Below are 17517 nucleotides of genomic sequence, written 5' to 3'. Positions count from 1 at the left end.
GAAAGCAGCTATCAAATCCCCCCTCATTCAGGATCTCTGTGCCAATTTATGGATGCCCCAGCATGAATGAAAGGCCTGCTGTTTGGGCTGCAGATGGGAATCTCAGCGTCTCCTGGGCTGCACTGATCTGCGTGGGAGCAAAGTGTTGCACAGGAAATGGAATCCCTTCAGGAGCGTCTGATCCCTGTATCCGCTCCCCCTTCCAGCTTGCCACCCTCCTGCCCCAGCAGCAGCTGCCAGCTCAACAGATTCTATGAATAAAACTAGGCTACGTGTCTGCCTTTTACTTTATACTCACATGGACTCAGCCAGAGGCAGGCACACACTCGGGGAGTCACATACCAGCAGATACAGCACTCGGGCACAGATAGGGTCCCAGCCACAGGGCATCAGACAGAGAGTGACTCTCTCTCTCTCTATCTCTCATGTGTACACACACACAGGGACCCACACAGGGGATCAGCCAGTGTCTCTCTCTGGTGTGTACACACACAGGGACCCACACAGGGGGTCAGACAGTGTCTCTCTCTATCTCTGATGTGTACACACGCACAGGGACCCGCACAGGGGATCAGACAGTGTCTCTATTTCTCATGTGTAAACCCACACCCACACAGGGGCTCAGACAGTGTCTCTCTCTATCTCTGGTGTGTACACACACACAGGGACCCACACAGGGGATCAGACAGTGTCTCTATTTCTCATGTGTAAACCCACACCCACACAGGGGATCAGACAGTGTCTCTCTCTATCTCTGGTGTGTACACACACAGGGACCCACACAGGGGATCAGACAGTGTCTCTATTTCTCATGTGTAAACCCACACCCACACAGGGGATCAGACAGTGTCTCTCTCTATCTCTGGTGTGTACACACACACAGGGACCCACACAGGGGCTCAGACAGTGTCTCTCTCTATCTCTGGTGTGTACACACACACAGGGACCCACACAGGGGCTCAGACAGTGTCTCTCTCTATCTCTGATGTGTACACACGCACAGGGACCCACACAGGGGATCAGACAGTGTCTCTCTCTATCTCTGGTGTGTACACACGCACAGGGACCCACACAGGGGATCAGACAGTGTCTCTCTCTATCTCTGATGTGTACACACGCACAGGGACCCACACAGGGGGTCAGACAGTGTCTCTCTCTATCTCTGGTGTGTACACACGCACAGGGACCCACACAGGGGGTCAGACAGTGTCTCTCTCTATCTCTGGTGTGTACACACGCACAGGGACCCACACAGGGGGTCAGACAGTGTCTCTCTCTAGCTCTGGTGTGTACAAACACACACACACGATGGCAGTTGTCTGTGCACACAAGCTCAGCCCCAGTTCCCTCTGGCACGGCTCGGGTTCCCCCGGGCGCTCCTGACCCTGAGGCTTGGCGGTGCAATCCCGCCCCCCTCTCCCAGCCCGGCCGCAGGTGCTTTGCCTTCCGGAGCCGCGGCGGGATCTCGCCCTGCAGCCGGGGCGGCGGCGCGCTGCGGAGCTGCCCGTGGTGCTGAATATTAATGCGGCCCGTTTGCGCCAAAGGTGGCTTCTCCGCAAAGCTGCAGCCGCCCCGCGGGGCGCTGGGGGGGAGGGGAGGGGAGGGGAGGGGAGGAGCCTCTCCACCGATCATTGAGAAAACGCTTTAGCCTCGCCCCCTCCCCCTCCGGGGGCAGCTGCCTCCCTGGGCCCGTCAATTGCCCCAGGCACTCGCCATAACAAGACCCCTTCCCCCTCCCCCCAACCAAGGGAACCTTCCTAGTAGCCCCTAGTTCACCGCCGACCCGGCTGGCTTGGGGGACAGCCCCCAGCAGGATCCCTGAGCGCCCTGACACCCCGCTCACTCATCCTTCCCGTAGTGCCCCAGAGGTGGCCGGCGCAGGAAAAGCTGAATGAAAGAGGCGTTTGCCCGGGACTGGGCTGGAGGCAAAACTATCCTTTGTTTGCCGGGCCCTCCCCACGCTCCCGCGCCTCCCAGCGGCTGGGGGGGGGGGGGCGGGGAATTAGCCCTGGTGAATGGCAAGGGGTCCTCCTTGCCGGGCCTGTGCTGGGACCTTCCCCTCTTGGGACGGCGAGTGACATTCAAGTCACCGTGAGGAAACGGGGCGACTCTCCCGCTGCGGCACGGGAGCAGAACCGAGACAAAAGGTGGCTGAGTAAGGAGCGGCTCGGCCCGGGTTTGCAAGTCCCACCGCGTGCTCTGGCCCTCTCCCGGGGGGACCGGTAAAGGGGCCGGAGTCACCTTCACGAGGGGTCGGAGTCACGCTGCTGGAATCAGGGCTTCTTTGAGCGGGCTCTGTGCTGCACGGCGGGATCTTGCGAAGGGATTTGAATCTAGGCCCCTATGGCCTCATCACCGCGGCCTCTGGACTCCCAAACATTAACCAACTCAGCCTCCCAACATCTCTGCGAGATGGACGGGGACCAGCCTGGGAAGGCAAGTTTAACTAGTAGATTCAGCTTGAGAGCCTTCTCTTTATTCATCGCGTCCCCCAGAAATCCATTGGATCTATCTGTTTGGCCACCAAGGCATCTGTCGATTCCAGAAGATCTGGCTTCTTATACCAAGCCCGTCACCATGGTATCTGGGCACCTAACAAGATTACGTCAATATGACAGGTAGCCGGACCCTAGCCTGTCTCTGGGCTTTTCTTTCCCCTTTCCAGGAACATAGGGCGGCGCTGTCTGGTTTTAATACTATTGTTGATACCAGTTTGTACCTTGTTGCTACTGTGGGAAAGCCAAGGCAGAGAAATGGGTGTTCCACTGCACCCTGAAAGGGGGAAGGTCTGTGGTCAACCCTGAGAGGGCATCCTGCCGTGAGTCAGTTGCTGGGAAAGCTGTCCTGGAACTGTCCCTCTGCTCAGAGGCCGTCCCATTGGCCAGGTGGAGTGCAGCTATTGTGTTGATGGAGGGAGAGGTGGATTCTGCATAGCCTGGTGCCTGCCCATTGTGGGCTTCGGACACAAAAACCAGGACCTTTAACTGAACCCCAGTGCCCCTAACATCAGGGTGATATGTTCACACCAGCCTGTGAAATGTAGTAGGTGGGCTGCTGCAGGCAGTGTCAACTGGGGCTGTATCCAGGCCTGCATTGCAATTGGTGAGCTTGGAGCAGACAAACACCTGTATTTCCATGGTGAGTCTTCATTGCTCCAGCAAGGGTGTGTACACAGAAGAAAGCATGGAGAGACACTGTTGCTGTGGGGTGCCTGGTATCAGGGGGGAGCCCACTTTAATGGTGGAGCCGCGCAGCAGATCCCCTTATTGTGGATGATGAAATGGCGTCAGCTAGTTCTTACAGTGGTGTCGTCTTCCCACCAGCCTCGATGCCTCTCTTGCCTGAGAAATGATCCACCAGGAAATGAACCATCACTGTATTATTTATTTTCCACCATTGGTTTATCCCAGTTCTCCAATGTCTCTCTCTGGATGGTCTCTTCCATTCCACGACCTGAGGATACTCTTAGGACAAATCAGTTTCCTGACAATTGTCTATCCAGCATCTGACAACTTTTCCTGGGAAGGCCAACATGATAGATCATTAGGATGCTAGGAGCTTAGGTCCCTTGCCAGTCACTTTGTCTTTTGATTTTATCAGTCATTATTAATATTATACCCTTTACTAGGTTTATCTGTTTCAACTTGTTACATATTTATCTATCTGTGTCCTGGATGGTGTGTGTCTCCTGAGTCACTGGAACTCTGGGATATTCAGCATCAGTCAATTTCTGGTTATGGTTATCTCAGGAGAAAAATGTATTAAAAATGGCTTGAGTGATGGGGTCTCTACCCCTTCCTGGCTGGATCGATCTTGCTGGCAGGAAGCTTGGCCTGAGATTAAACCAACTGTTCACTTTCCTCATTATGTCTAATTACATCTCATTCCATCCTCTTGTACCACCCAAGCAATTCCTCTCCCTTTCTGGTGTTTACACCTGTCTGACATATTCATAAGCTGTCATCTCTTAGCCAAACTATTCATACAGACAAAGAGTACATCCACTGTCATATTAAGGAGAAGGTTTGTTTTTTATAAACCTTCTGCTTCAGGGCATAACCCACATTCTAAAGTTAGGAAGAAACTTCCCTTCTGGGTTGGGACATTCAACACTTGTCCTTTGTGGGGACTCTTATGCCCTTCTCAAAAGCATCGAGTAGTGACCCTCGAGATGGGCCCCTATCAGAGACAGAATATTGAGCTAGATCGGCCACTGCGCTGACCACTCTGGCATTTAATAGAATCATAGAATCTCAGGGTTGGAAGGGACCTCAGGAGGTCATCTAGTCCAACCCCCTGCTCAAAGCAGGACCAATCCCCAACTAAATCAGGACCAATCCCTAACTAATTTCTGAGGCTCTTACAAAGAGCAGGGACATGCTGGTGACAAGGTTAGATGTTAAAAAAACCAACAATTCTAGGGTGACAAGGTGACCAATGGAACCATTGTCCATTGTGATACACAGTCCCAGCGGAGATCCGTCAGCCTGTTCCATTCCGATGAGCCAAGCCACCAGGTCCAATCCTGGGCCACACCCCCAGGAGGTGCAGAACACACAGACCAAAGGGAGGCGAGGTGAAGGTGGATTGAGGCCACAGATTCTGGGCTGCTGCAGGAGCTGAAATAGGCCCTGTTGTAAGTTAGAGCAGCTCTTGGATGCTCTGACTTATGGCAGCCTGTCCTGCATTGTTCATGGGCTGCAGCCTGGCCCAGAATCCCTGCAGTGCCATATGCTATGAGCCTGCCCCCTCCTGCCCTGATCCTCCATGCCAGCCCCTCCCTCGGTACACCCTCTGTGCCAAAGCTTGCCAGGGGAGCAGTGGGAGGCCACATGCCTTTGCTGGGGGGAATTCTTCCCTGGTCAGCGGCAGCACATTAATGTCCCCGTGTGTCACTGGAGCTGTGTACAGGAACCAGAGCGGGGGACAGAACCTGCCCCTACTGAAACACATACAATATTCCACTGGTTGCTGAACCCCCCATGGTACAAATGACCTTTTAAAGGCAACCATAGCCATTGTGTGAAATTAAATGTATGACGCTACAGATTCCTTCCCAGCCACATACCCAGTCAGCATGAAGGGTGGGTCATTGGGCAGGTAAGAACAACTGGAGAGGCTGGGAAGCTGCCAAAGCAGCAAGATCATGATACAAATGAATGGTGATCCAGAGGCCCAGAGAGAATCCCAGTCTCCTTCTGCCCCATCCTGCATGAGGCTAGCACCTCCCTAGGGACAAATCACAACACCCATTTAGGGCAAGGAAGTGCCATTTTCCAGCTAGGGAACTAAGACACCCAGAGACTAAATGACTTGCCCAAGGTCACACAAGAAGCCTGTAACAGGGCAAGGAATTGAACCCAGGTCTCCTACAGCCCAGGCTAATGCCCTAACCACTGTACCATCTTTCCTCTTTTAATAACTGGCCTTGTGATGTGTAAGACTAAGTCTCACCACTAACTTGAAAGTTTTTTTAAACAAAAATCACAGCTGTGAGGCTGGCTTTCTAGCCTATCACACAGCTATTCGCTCAGACTCGCACCCTACACAAACTCAGAGCTGGAGCCCAGGGCCATATGGAGGTGGAAAGGGAATTGTCCCTAGAACCCTCTTCCTTTCTTGCACCCAGGATCCCAATGAGGTGGTATCTCAGCATGTTTCATACACCACTCCTGGGGACAGGACCCTGCACTACACAAGGTGGATTGGACAAGGGGAGATCAACATCTCTCTGTTCACAAAAATAACCTTGACCAAGGATAGAGGGATGTGTTCTGCTGCTCTGGTTAAAAATCACTTCTCTTAGTAAGATCCAGTATGATACATACCAGTCACAGGCCATATAGAAGGTTCTAAGCAACAGCCTGCATGTGGGGCTGGGAGTGGGGGCAGAAGAGGCTGTCCCATCAGCTGAGCCTGCTTGAACGCAGGCCCAAAAGCCTTGAGTGCCCCCTGCATAGCTGCTTAAACCTCAGCGATTCTCAACCTTTGCGATACCAGGACCCCTCTCCCAGGGGATCTAGCTGAAACCTCCTCCCAGTGAGCAATATGGGGAGGGCCAGGCGGCTGAAGACCCAGGACCCCCCTGTTCTCCTCACTGTAGCAGATCACAGCATGAGCTTCCTCCCACTGGGAAGCAGAGGGATCCATTTGGGGCTGTAGGACCATTCCAGTCCCAGAGCACAGAGCAGGAATGATTCATCAGCCCATCTGCAAATTCAAAGCCAGCCCAGCAGGCTCTGGAAAGGATACAGGTTCCTCAGATCCTTCCGGCAAAGCTCTCCTTTGCCCCAGCAAACCCATTCTGGAACTGTTGCCACACAAAAAAAAAAGTTAGCAGGGCAAATATCATGTCCCTAATAACACCTGAATCCCAACTGCATTATCCAGAGCGATACTGTTTATACCAGCTGCAGAGCCTATAATCCGGGTTTAATGCTCACAAGACACTCCCTAAAGGGTTAAGCTCAGTCTACTACAAGTTCAGTCCTAAGCAGCATACAAATTCTTTCCAAGGCTTTCGGATTTTCTGTGGGCAACGATCCCTTTTCAGGGCGCTGGGCTCACGCACAACAGTTCTTCTTTGCAAACGGGCGCTGTACTTTGCAAGCGTGGGCTGCAGCGTTCGGCCGAGAGGAACAAACAAACAGTCAGCGCTCCACACAGGCCCGCTTCGTCACTTGCCTCTGACTGATGCATCAGCTAACACACCACAATAGATCAGCGCCACAATGAGACGGTAACAGCAAAACACTATTGTACCGGCATATCCCCAGCAGCGCAGTGTGTCAGAGACTCCAAGCACTTCCTGATCTCCAGAGCTGGGCTGACCTTGGCCCCAAGGCCCAGATTTAAAGAGACAGGTGTAGCAGTACCAAGCGCTGCCCTTTTACCAGCTTTGGGTTGGACAAACACTTTAACAAGTTGGCTGTGTTTATAGAGGAAGACTATTATGGGGCACGACATCACAATTGGAGTGACACATGCTGGGTCACATGGGGAGGAAGGCAGGAGAGTCAGCTACCTCTCCTGGCAAAGTGCCAACTTCCTTCTCCCCTCCCCGCCCCCCACCGACTGCAGCTTCTCTGAATCTCCAGGAGCTCAAGTCAGCTGTAGTGGAAGCTTTTGCACCAGAACCAGCATGGTCAACCCCAAGCATTTGAAAATCAGGATTCAGGGCCCCAGCGTCATGCAATTGGCTTATAAATCATGAGATTTAAAAGTAATAATGAATGTGTGGTCTTTACATTTCCTAGCCAGTTGAGCCTTTCAGGATCATGTCTTCCAGCTTTTCTCTGCAACCAGAAGGATTAGAGGCATACACATTTTTGTAACAAAAGCTGAGGTTCCCATGACTCCTGGATCTGGGGCTTTCAGACAATGCAAAATTCACAACAAAATCATGGGAGTTGGTAACACTCTAAAGCTCATGTTGTAACAAAGACTGCAGCACAATGAAGGAATGTAGCCTCACAGCCCTCTCTGGGTTACAGCTCTCCTGCTTCTTGGACCTCCATGTGAACTCTCCTCCATGCCCTCCAAGCTCCATATTTAAGTGGAGCTGTAAAACCATTGGGGCAAATACCTGACTTCGTTTCTGCTGCTGTTCCACAGGCCAGATTTTCAGAGGGCTCAGCAAGTTGGGTGCCGAGCTCTTTGGAGGCTCCAGCCATCGGTGGCGCAATGGCAGGTGCTGAGCCCTTGAGGTGCTGTTCCTAAGTGTCTGCATTCTCACAGTCAACAGAGCTCAGCATCCCCTGCCACAAGCCTGGCCTGCACCCTGCATCTGCCACTTGCTTCAGGGAATGCACTTTGCCTGCCAATGCCGCATGGAAAGTCAACTTGACAGCACAGGAAATCCCATTTCCTTTCCCTCGCTGTCTGTTCACTGCTCTGAGACCAACCACTTCCTTACTGTCCTCTGGGTAATCCATGGTCTACAGATCCATCGTCTTTAGCCCAAAAGTACCGATATTTCCATATTTCCCTCCCTCACCTCTCTCTCTCTTCCTCACACATATACTGTTCAGCTGATATCTTGCAGCCCCCTGTCTGAGTCTTCTCACCAGCCCCCTTTGATAGCTGATCACTGTTTTTGACAAAGAAGATTTTTACTCCCAGAATTCCATCCAGCTTTCAGTCTGTTCACAGAGCACATTTCTGGGTGGGGGCAGCCAATCCACCAGCTGTAATAAAGAATCCCCGAGACCCCAGGAGTTGGCGATGGTTTCTGCAGCTTTTGGTTCTTGGATTGACCCAGACTGGATTTCGTCTTGATGAATGTGTTTGTCACAGGGAAATACCCCATTGTAGATGGCTTGTGGACCCAGCATGGTAGGGAGAGGATCTTCCATAGCAATTACTAGGTAGCACCTAAAGGTCAGAGCCAGGTTGGGCCTTATTGTTCTTGGGGCTGTACAAACGCTGTACGTTAATTATATTTATTGTTATTATTATTTGTATGATTGTGACACCTAGGAGCCCCTGTCACAGACTAGGACCCTGTTGTGCTAGGTGCTGTATAAACAGAACATAAGGCCGGTCTCTTCCCCAGAGAACTTACGATCTAAGAAAAGACACGTTGTGCCAGATGAATAAGACGCAAATGCCAGCTGAGTTAGAAGGAAGACAGGTAACAGCTCTAGGAGGCTGTGCACAATCCCTAGACTCAGATTATAAAACCATTAGGGACCACTGTGATCATCTAGTCCGACTTCCTGTGTAACACAGCCCATAGGCCCTCAATAGTCCACGCCAATCAGTAGCGGTGATCACCTGGATCAGTTCAGAATTGGAATAGAGTGGAAAATGTTGCCAGGTTTTTGACTTGTAAAACATTGGTATGTACCAGAAGTAATGTACTTTGGTGAAAGAAGGTGTTGTGAAAGTGACGTGTCTGGCTGAGTCTGTATCTACACTGATACACACACCTGTACACACACGCACACAGATTCATACTGAGCTCAGAGCTGCCATATAAGGCTACACACCTGGCAGTTTCTGATGTCATGATAACCATGGAAGCTGAATTCAAGAGTTTTCTTGACATCATCAGAAAGCCCCCGCCCGATGCGTGCTGCCTCATTCACTGGTTTGCAGCAATTGTGGTTCCAGTAGTTGACATAGCACAAAAGATTTCCCAAAGACAACCTGTTATTATCCATTTATGAGAAAAAAAACAGTCCTCGTCCCAAGTCTTTCTGCTGTTCATTTTATTCCCAGGCAGCCATCTCACAAAGCAGGGCCCAGATGCAACTGCAAAAAAGCTTTTAAAGCATCGGTTTTAATTATTTAAATTATGAATAAAATGGGAGAGGGGAATGAAGATGTGGGAGAAAACATGGTAAAAATTCCCCACCCACAGGTGTCTTCCTATAAAGAGAGGAGACCCCAGATAACAGAGTCTGACCTTTTAATAGCCTCAGGGGCAGTCAGAAAAAGCAAGCACAGTGCTAGGGTGCATAGGGGATGGGATAGCAAGTAGTATGGAAAATATTCTGGTCCTATTGTCATCCTCCTCTGAATTACTGTTCTGGTCATACAGATGGGGTCCAGAGACAGGAAACGGGAATGATCAGAGGCCTGGAAAAACTTCCATAAGAGGAGAGATTGAAAAAATTGGAACTGTTTCATTTCGAGAGGGGATGGATAAGAGAGGACGTGACAGAGAGACGGGAGAGGGAAGGTAAGTCAAGCACTCCTGCTCACCTCATCTGCTAATGTAAGGCAAGAGGATGGTCAGTGAAGCTGAAAGGTAACCCGCTGAAAGCTGACTAAAGGAAATATTTCATTACACATTAACCTGTGGAATGCACTGCCACTGGATATCATTGAAGCCAAGAGCTTAGTAGAAGTTGTTGTCAGACGTCACCGGTGTGGTGCTCTGCTCTGTCCAATGTTGATAACAGTCAGCTGCGTGCGTATGCTCCCTCTGTGTGCTGCCCCGGCTCTGCGCAGATCGCTGACACAGCAGACCCCGAGAGAACCCCCAATGACCACAGACTCTGATAAGGTACGAAGGCACCCAGCCAGGTTTATTGTCGAACGAAGCACAGTAATAGTTTCCTCTAGACTCTACCGGGCATGCTACGAATATGTGCCCCCTGGCAATGGACACAGCTCAGTCAGGGGCGGGACACTCCACTGCCCCCTAGGCTGGACAGAGACACTGCCCCAGGGATGCATTCTTATACACAGGTACTAACAAGTTACACATCACTCCTGACGTATTGAGGTGCAACCCCTCTACGTAGCAAGGTGCCACCTCTCCCCTTGTACATGTTGGTTTTAACAAAACAACTCTATCCATCATACTGCCCCTTTGCCCCTGTCTTTAGGATGGGTCAACCTGTTCCTTGTTATCGGTGGGGAATGTGCAAGTATTGGAGTGTTCTGGTACCATCCTAGCATATGTTTATCCTATTAGTACTTGATCCCCTTTAGATATGTGTATACATCCAATTAGCAGCCTTCTGCTTGCCAACTTTTGTGAGAAGGGCCTGCCTCTGGCTCCCAGCTTAACTTTGCTTTAGGCCTTAGGCCTCGTACCAGGCCTCTGATATAAGGGTTTATGTTTCAGGGCCTCATCTTACCACAGAAGTCAAAAATGGATCAGACTTTTTTATCGATAATGAGAACATTGATAGGATATTCTTAAAGAAGGGATATCAACCCTCCTGCGTGGGGACATAAACCAACCACTAAGTGATGGGGGATAGGAAGAAACTTCCCCTGTGAGCAGGCTAGAGCATAACTGATCTCTAGGAGTTTCTCAGACCTTCCTCTGAAGCATCTGGGGTTGGGCACTGTCAGCGACCAGATATTGAACTAGATGAACCATTGGTCTGATCTAGTCTCTTTCTATACGGATGGGATTCCTCATTAGCCAACCGGACGGCCCTTAGTTCTATAACTTTCCCTCTCTCCCCCCAGCCCTCTCCCCTCATCCCCACAAACTATCCCCACTCCCGTCCACCGCTCCCGCCCCACACTCCTCCCCACTTGTGTGTACGAATGAGTGTGCCTACGGGGATGTGTGTGTGCCCATGCCGGTGTCTGCAGGGGGCTGCATGTGCCGCCATGTCCCTGCACGTGCGTACGTTTGCTACTGCATTAGCCCTTGTGGGCTTGGAAAGCAGGACACATCTCAGCATGGGCCATGGGCTGCTGCCTACTTTTTCAGGTGCTCCTGCAGCATTATAAATGCTCACATGAGGTTGGATCAGCCAGTTCAGAGCAGCTGTAACAATAATCTGGGCCCACGGGATCTTATCACTGGTGCCCTTGGCCTCCCTCCCGTTGTTTGTCACATTTACTTGATGTGACTGATCCTCCATTTGATTGTTAATTCTTTCTGGCAGGGACATATCTTCCCCTGGGTTTGTGCCACACCCAGTGCAATAGGGCCCCAATCCTGACCGCAGTCTCTGGGGACAACTGTAATATAAACACACACAGACAAACGAAATCATGATTACCAGTACAATGATAATTCCCAACGATCCCTTCTGCTAAAGCACTTATCACCCAAAGATCCCAAAGCACTTTCCAAAGGTTGGCGCCATAGATACCAACCCTGCACATGCAAAAACAGACACACACACAGCATCGCACACACAAGCTGTCGCACTTTCACAGCACTTTGACTCTGAAAAGCCGTAATAGAAGCGTCGTGCCAATAGTGACTGGCTTAGACACCTGTGTGGGGGTGAAAAGAGGCCCGAAGAGTGCTCTGGACTGGAAAAGGACACGCCTCTTGCTTATGCCATCCTCTCGACACCTTTCTTTATCAGTGGAGGCATCGTTTTGCCTCCGAGTCAGCATGCTGGCATCACATCTGACAGGCCCGTACTGTTTGTTTAGCTGGGCCTTTGGGAAGCTATGGAAAGAAACTGGAAAACCTTCCAATCAGCATAGTACCTAGAGCCAGTGATGGGAGACCAAGATGTGTGAAGCGCTCTGGAGCAACAGCCAACCCCCTTGAGGCCATTTTAACCTTGTATTCCATGCCCCCTCACCAGTTGGTCTGACTATATATGTTGGCCTGCCCTATATGCATTTTCCCTGCTATACAAAGGTGGATGAAATAAACTTAGGTCTCAGTTCTACCCTCAGATCCAGGAGTGTAACTCTCATTAAATCATGCCTTTAGGGCGAAGGCACGGTCCTGTACACTCAGTTCACATGGTCCTAAGTATCTCAGAGGCCCTTGTGCAGGGTTCCTGAATGTGGATCAGCTTCACCCTTGGTTTTCTATAGTTCTGCTGCTTTACCTCTAAACTGTCTGCAGTTATGCTGCGTGGATCGGCCCTATTGCCTTTTGCATGGCAAAGAAGAATTGTGAGCCCCTGAGAAAGAGAAAGCTCTGTGTATGCTCCACAGTCCAGGAGAAACCCCAGCACGGACATATGGACAAAGGACCGTCTTGCATATGAAACCCACAGTTAATGCCAAAGGCAGGAGGAGTTTGCAGAGACAAGGGCCTGCCTTGATGCTGACCTGTGGCAGATGGGCTATGTGCTATGGTGAGAGGTGCCCTAGAAATAGAAAGATTTGGGGCGAATCCTGCCAGTAGTGGTTCTTCCCTTGGAATCAAACATTAGATGCCCATGGCACACACAGTTTACTCTTCTGCAGGCAGTAACACTTTGGTCTAATTCTGATTGTTCAGCTGGGTGTAGGGGTGCCTGTGGTCTCGTGGCCTGTGGTCATACTTGATGCTCTGGTGGCCTCCTTCTGCCCTTAAACTCTATGTGACTCTCTTCACACAGGAAACACTTCTGCCTCCACTGTGAAATCTCTTTGATTCCCTTTCTCCTGCTTACGACAGTTTCATCCATCCAGACAGGAAGCAGAAACACCATGGATGTGAGGCTTTCCGATCACACAGCCCAAGTGATCGATTCTGGATCGGTGAATTATTTGCTGCTCTCTTCCCTTCTCTTGTCTGATACCCCATTCCTAGCACTCTCCCATACCCCCACCCTCCTGCCTGCAGCCCCCTCCCCCAGCTCTGACCTGCCTGTATCAGAGTTCCCGAAGGGTGAAATTCAACCCAGAGGACTCACCCACGGCCAGGGCCTTAGAAGCCACTTAAACCCCATGTTAAAGGTTTACACAGGGACATAACTGATGCACCGACCCTTGGCATTCTGCCGGGGGGCTGCATTTCACCTTGGAGGAAAGCTCTCCCCTGATGGACTCCATCCCATATTTTATACCTCAATCATCTCAATAGCCTAGGCTCACTCTGCACTCCCAGAACTACAAATGTGTACGTATCTCAGCCTGGTTTTCCATGCTCTTATACATAGGGTTTTGTAACCCATGCCTGTAGGGTCTGGATGACCCTCATTTCATCACTGTAAAGGTCCAGCCCACCCGGGACGTGGTTCTCTCCTCACTTGCATTGGTTTTGTACTGGGGTTCAAGGGAGCGACTCCTGACTGCTATTGGTGTAACCGAGAGCCCCTGGCTTCTGCCGCGGATAGATTCCCTTCTCTTGAAGGCATGCCATCATTCCCTCAGTGCCCCTGTAAGCGGCACGTTCAACAGGCTAGTTGTCTTGTCCTCAGAACAGACACGTTTCTGAGCAGCTATTTCTTGTTGCACTAGCCTACAGTTGGTTTCTCAAAGAGTAGGGGAGAGGGGGTGTATCTCCCCCTCCCCCGGGCTGCCCACTCCTTCCCATAATCTAGTGGTTCCCAAATGGTCACAACCCCAAGTGGGCTCACTCCATCAGCAGGTGGGGTTGTGGAGGAGGCCATTTTACAAAATGACCTCCTCCACACAGTGTGACCTCACATCCCCCACCCCATTTGTGTGAGGTCATGCCAGATGGAGAGTGGTATTTTGCTCAACAAAATGGTGCCCTCCGTGCAGCGTGACCTCATACTCACTGTATGCGTGTGACGTCACACTGTGAGGAGAAGGAGGAGGCCATTTGCTAAAGCAAAATGGCCTCCTCCATGCAACATGACCTTGCACATACAGTGCGTGTGAGGTCACGCTGCAGGGAGGCTGCCATTTTTAAGCGGCATCCTCCATGCCATCTGGGGGTGTGGGAAGCCATACAGGTGAGAAAAATGGGGTCATGCCAAGAACATGTCTGGGGACTGCTTCCCTAGCCCATCCAATCTCTATCCCACCTCCCCAGTATTGACCCTAGGAGATGGAGAAGGGAGATAGTATTACAGAGAACTAGCCCTTTCTCTCTCTGCATGGTACCTAGTGCAGAAGGTCCTTTCTGTGCATGGCTCTTCGGGAGGTGACTCACACTCACAGGATAAGCTGCATCAGTCCATGCTCCATACTCCACTGGTACAGTACAATCTACACCAGAACCAATAGCCCCAGTATAGGCAAGGTCTTAGCCTTCAGGGCTTGAAGCTCTGAGGAGCTGCAAAACAACTGTAGACACAGCATGCCACTTCCATGATCTGGAAGCATGCGTGCGTTAAAGAGCAGCATGTGGGCCTTTGCGTCACTGCCACAATTGGTTAATCACCATTCACATCCTTGGCACTAGCTAAACTGATGCTAATGCTGTCTGGGTGAAGCAGTCACCACAAATATTAACACACAGAGAGAGGGAGACACACACACAACCTCGCCTTGCAGCAGAGACCAGGCAGGGAGACTTTCAGGCCAGAAGCAGGTGTTTCACCCCACCCCTCAATCTGAGAGCAGGGGTTGTAAGGGAAGCTAATTTGCAACTTTAAGCAGCACCAGGAGCCACTTAGGAGGATGAGGAGGATGGGTGGGGGTTGCTTTTGAAGATGTTACTAACAGGCTCCTGGGGAAGGTGAAGGCTGGTGGAGGACCCGTGCCTAGGACATGGGGGTGGGGGCTGGGGCCGGGAAGTTGGTATGGAAAAGGAATAAGAGGGGGCATTTTTTAAAAATACAGGCCTTGTTGTCAGGAGAGAAAGATCGACAATGGGGGAGGGGGAGGAGAGAGACAAAAACTGGGGGCAGGGCCGGGGGAGACACAAAGAGGGGAGGAAAGGGCCGGGGGAGGCACGAGGGAGTGGGGGAGACACTGAGGGGCAGGAAAGGGCCGGGGGGAGACACACAAAGGGGGGAGGAAAGGGCCGGGGGAGACAAGAGGGAGTGGGGGAGACACAGAGGGGCAGGAAACCGCTGGGGGAGGCACAGAGGGGGGAGGAAAGGGCCGAGGGGAGGCATGTGGGGTTGGGGAGACACAGAGGGGGCAGGAAAGGGCAGGGGGAGGCACGGGGGAGAGATCCAGAGGGGGGAGGAAAGGGCCAAGGGAGGCAAGGGGGGTGGGGAAGACACAGAGGGGGCAGGAAAGAGCCAGGGGAGGCACGCGGGGGGGGGAACACAGAGAGGGAAGGAAAGCGCCGGGGGAGGCAGGGAAGATACAGAGAGGGAGGAACGGGCAGGGAAAGACACAGAGGTGGGAAGAAAGAGCCGAGGGGAGACACTGGGGGGGGACGGACACAGAGGGGGAGGAACGGGGTGGGATACAGGGGGAAGACGGGCAGGGAAAGACACAGAGGGGCAGGAAAGGGCCAACGGAGGCACGGGGTGGGGGGAAGACACAGGGGGGAGGAACAGGGGGTTACGGTGGGGAAGGGCAGGGAAAGACACAGAGGGGGAGGAACGGGCCGGGAGAGGCACAGGGGGGGAAGATACAGAGGGGGGACAGGCAGGGAGCCCTCAGGTGTCTGGCTGAAGCAGCCTCCCCCACCCCGGCCCTGGGGAGTGTGTGTAACTGCCCTGGGGGGGGGGGGGGCGCCCAGAGAGCGCTGCCCCGGGAGCGCCGGGCGGGGGGGAGAGGCAGGGACCCCGGATGCCTCCCCTCCGCTTTTGCTGCAATCTCATTGTCATTCCGCTCTTGCCTCTTGATGTCACCCTCCTCCCTTCCCCCCGCGCAGCCGGGGGCGGGGGGGGGGGCTGGGACGGGGGGGGGGAGCTGGGGGAGGGCGGGGGGGGGGCCAGGGGGAGGACCTTCCAGAGCAGGGGCCTCAGCGCACCAGCCCCGGATGCATGACTTCATTCTTCCGCCTGGGTTTCCTTTATGATGTAGGGCTGCCCCAGCCCCAGCGCACAGACACCTCGGCAGGCTGCAGCGCTCCGCACTCCCTCGCCAGCCCGCCCGCCCGGCTCCGCTGCCGGATCGCGCTCTCCGGCCGCCCCGCAGGACCCCGGCCGCCGCCAGCATGTCTGAGATCCTCCCCTACAGCGAGGAGAAGGTGGCCCGCTTCGGCACCGACTCCGAAGTCAGCGAGATCTCCTTCAGCTGCCGGCTCCAGGACACCAACTCCTTCTTCGGGGGCAACCAGGCCAAGCGGCCCCCCAAGCTGGGGCAGATCGGCAGGGCCAAGAGAGGTAAGCGCCCCCTGCCTTCCCCGGTGGCAGGAGTGGCTCTGGACCCCCCCCCCCCGCCCCTCCATCCGGATCCGCAGTGGGGAAGGGTCTCCCCAGGCTCGGGGAAAGGGAACGGAGAACCCCACCACCACCACCCGCGTTCCCCTGGAGGGATCGGGCCGGGCTCTGTCATCGCACATGCCAGAGAGCGGCTCCTGCCAAAGCCCAGGGCTCTCCATTGTCCGCGCCACCCTCCCAGTGTCCCTGCTGGGGCGACCCCCACCCCGCTCCCCCAGCCGCATTCTGTGCCCGCTCCTGCCGCTGGCTGCGGTCTTTCTGAACCACCTTAGCTCGCTCTGCGCCCCCGCAGCAAGCCGGACAGGCAAGGGGCTCGCTCCGGGAGCCATTTTCCTGGGGCAGATTTCTCCAGCCGATGTTGGCTTGGGGGGGGGAGGTGTATAGGGAGAGGCAAATACTGCGAGCCTAAGCCCCACAAGAGACCATCTCCGCCAGCCCAGCCCAGCCTTGCTTAGGGGCTCCTGCTCCTGGATCCTGACTGTCTGCTTGTCCCCCCTGCAGTGGTGATCGAAGATGATAGAATAGACGAGGTGCTGAAGGGGATGACAGACAAGTCGCCTTCTGGGGTATAAGCCGGCAGAGGAGGCGCCTGCACTGAGCTGCAGACTCTGTTCACTGATTTTAAGCACTTTTGGCCGTGCATGTTTGTTGGACTGTGGTCAACGAGGAAAGCAAAGGAAGGAGATGAGGCTGCTGGCGACACCTTCCACCCCCAACCCAGACCCCAGCCCGAGGCGGTAACGGATGGGGCCATCTCACCCTCCTCAGCATCCAGCCGAGAGCGATGGGACAAAGGGAGCTGGCCGTCCATCCCTGTCCAGATTTTCAGGGCGCCGTGCCCACCCCGGAGATGCCATCTTTTTCAGCACCACGTCCTGCCCTGGCAACCCCCCTCCCTGCAGAATGGAGGAGCCGGCTACTGAGGCGCTATCCAGGGCCAGCGCCACTTCCAGCCCCCTCCCGGGGAGCTGTCCATTCCAGCGCCACTTCCAGCCCCCTCCCGGGGAGCTGTCCATTCCAGCGCCACTTCCAGCCCCCTCCCGGGAGCTGTCCATTCCAGCGCCACTTCCAGCCCCCTCCCGGGAGCTGTCCATTCCAGCGCCACTTC

The 17517-nt window shown here is 53.4% G+C and overlaps 1 protein-coding gene across 1 annotated transcript; it reads left to right on the top strand.

The window, feature by feature from the left end:
• Positions 1-16183: 16183 nt before the first annotated feature.
• Positions 16184-16981, top strand: CAMK2N2 (calcium/calmodulin dependent protein kinase II inhibitor 2). Its single transcript, XM_077827245.1, has 2 exons — positions 16184-16352; positions 16911-16981. Exons 1-2 carry the CDS (start codon positions 16184-16186, stop codon positions 16979-16981), a joined length of 240 nt encoding a protein of 79 aa, XP_077683371.1.
• Positions 16982-17517: the final 536 nt, after the last annotated feature.

The sequence above is a fragment of the Eretmochelys imbricata genome, chromosome 9, assembly GCF_965152235.1.
Source record: "Eretmochelys imbricata isolate rEreImb1 chromosome 9, rEreImb1.hap1, whole genome shotgun sequence".
Classification (NCBI taxonomy): Eukaryota; Metazoa; Chordata; order Testudines; family Cheloniidae; genus Eretmochelys; species Eretmochelys imbricata.
Note: the sequence above shows the minus strand (reverse complement) of the source record. Positions and strands in the feature narration are given on the sequence as shown.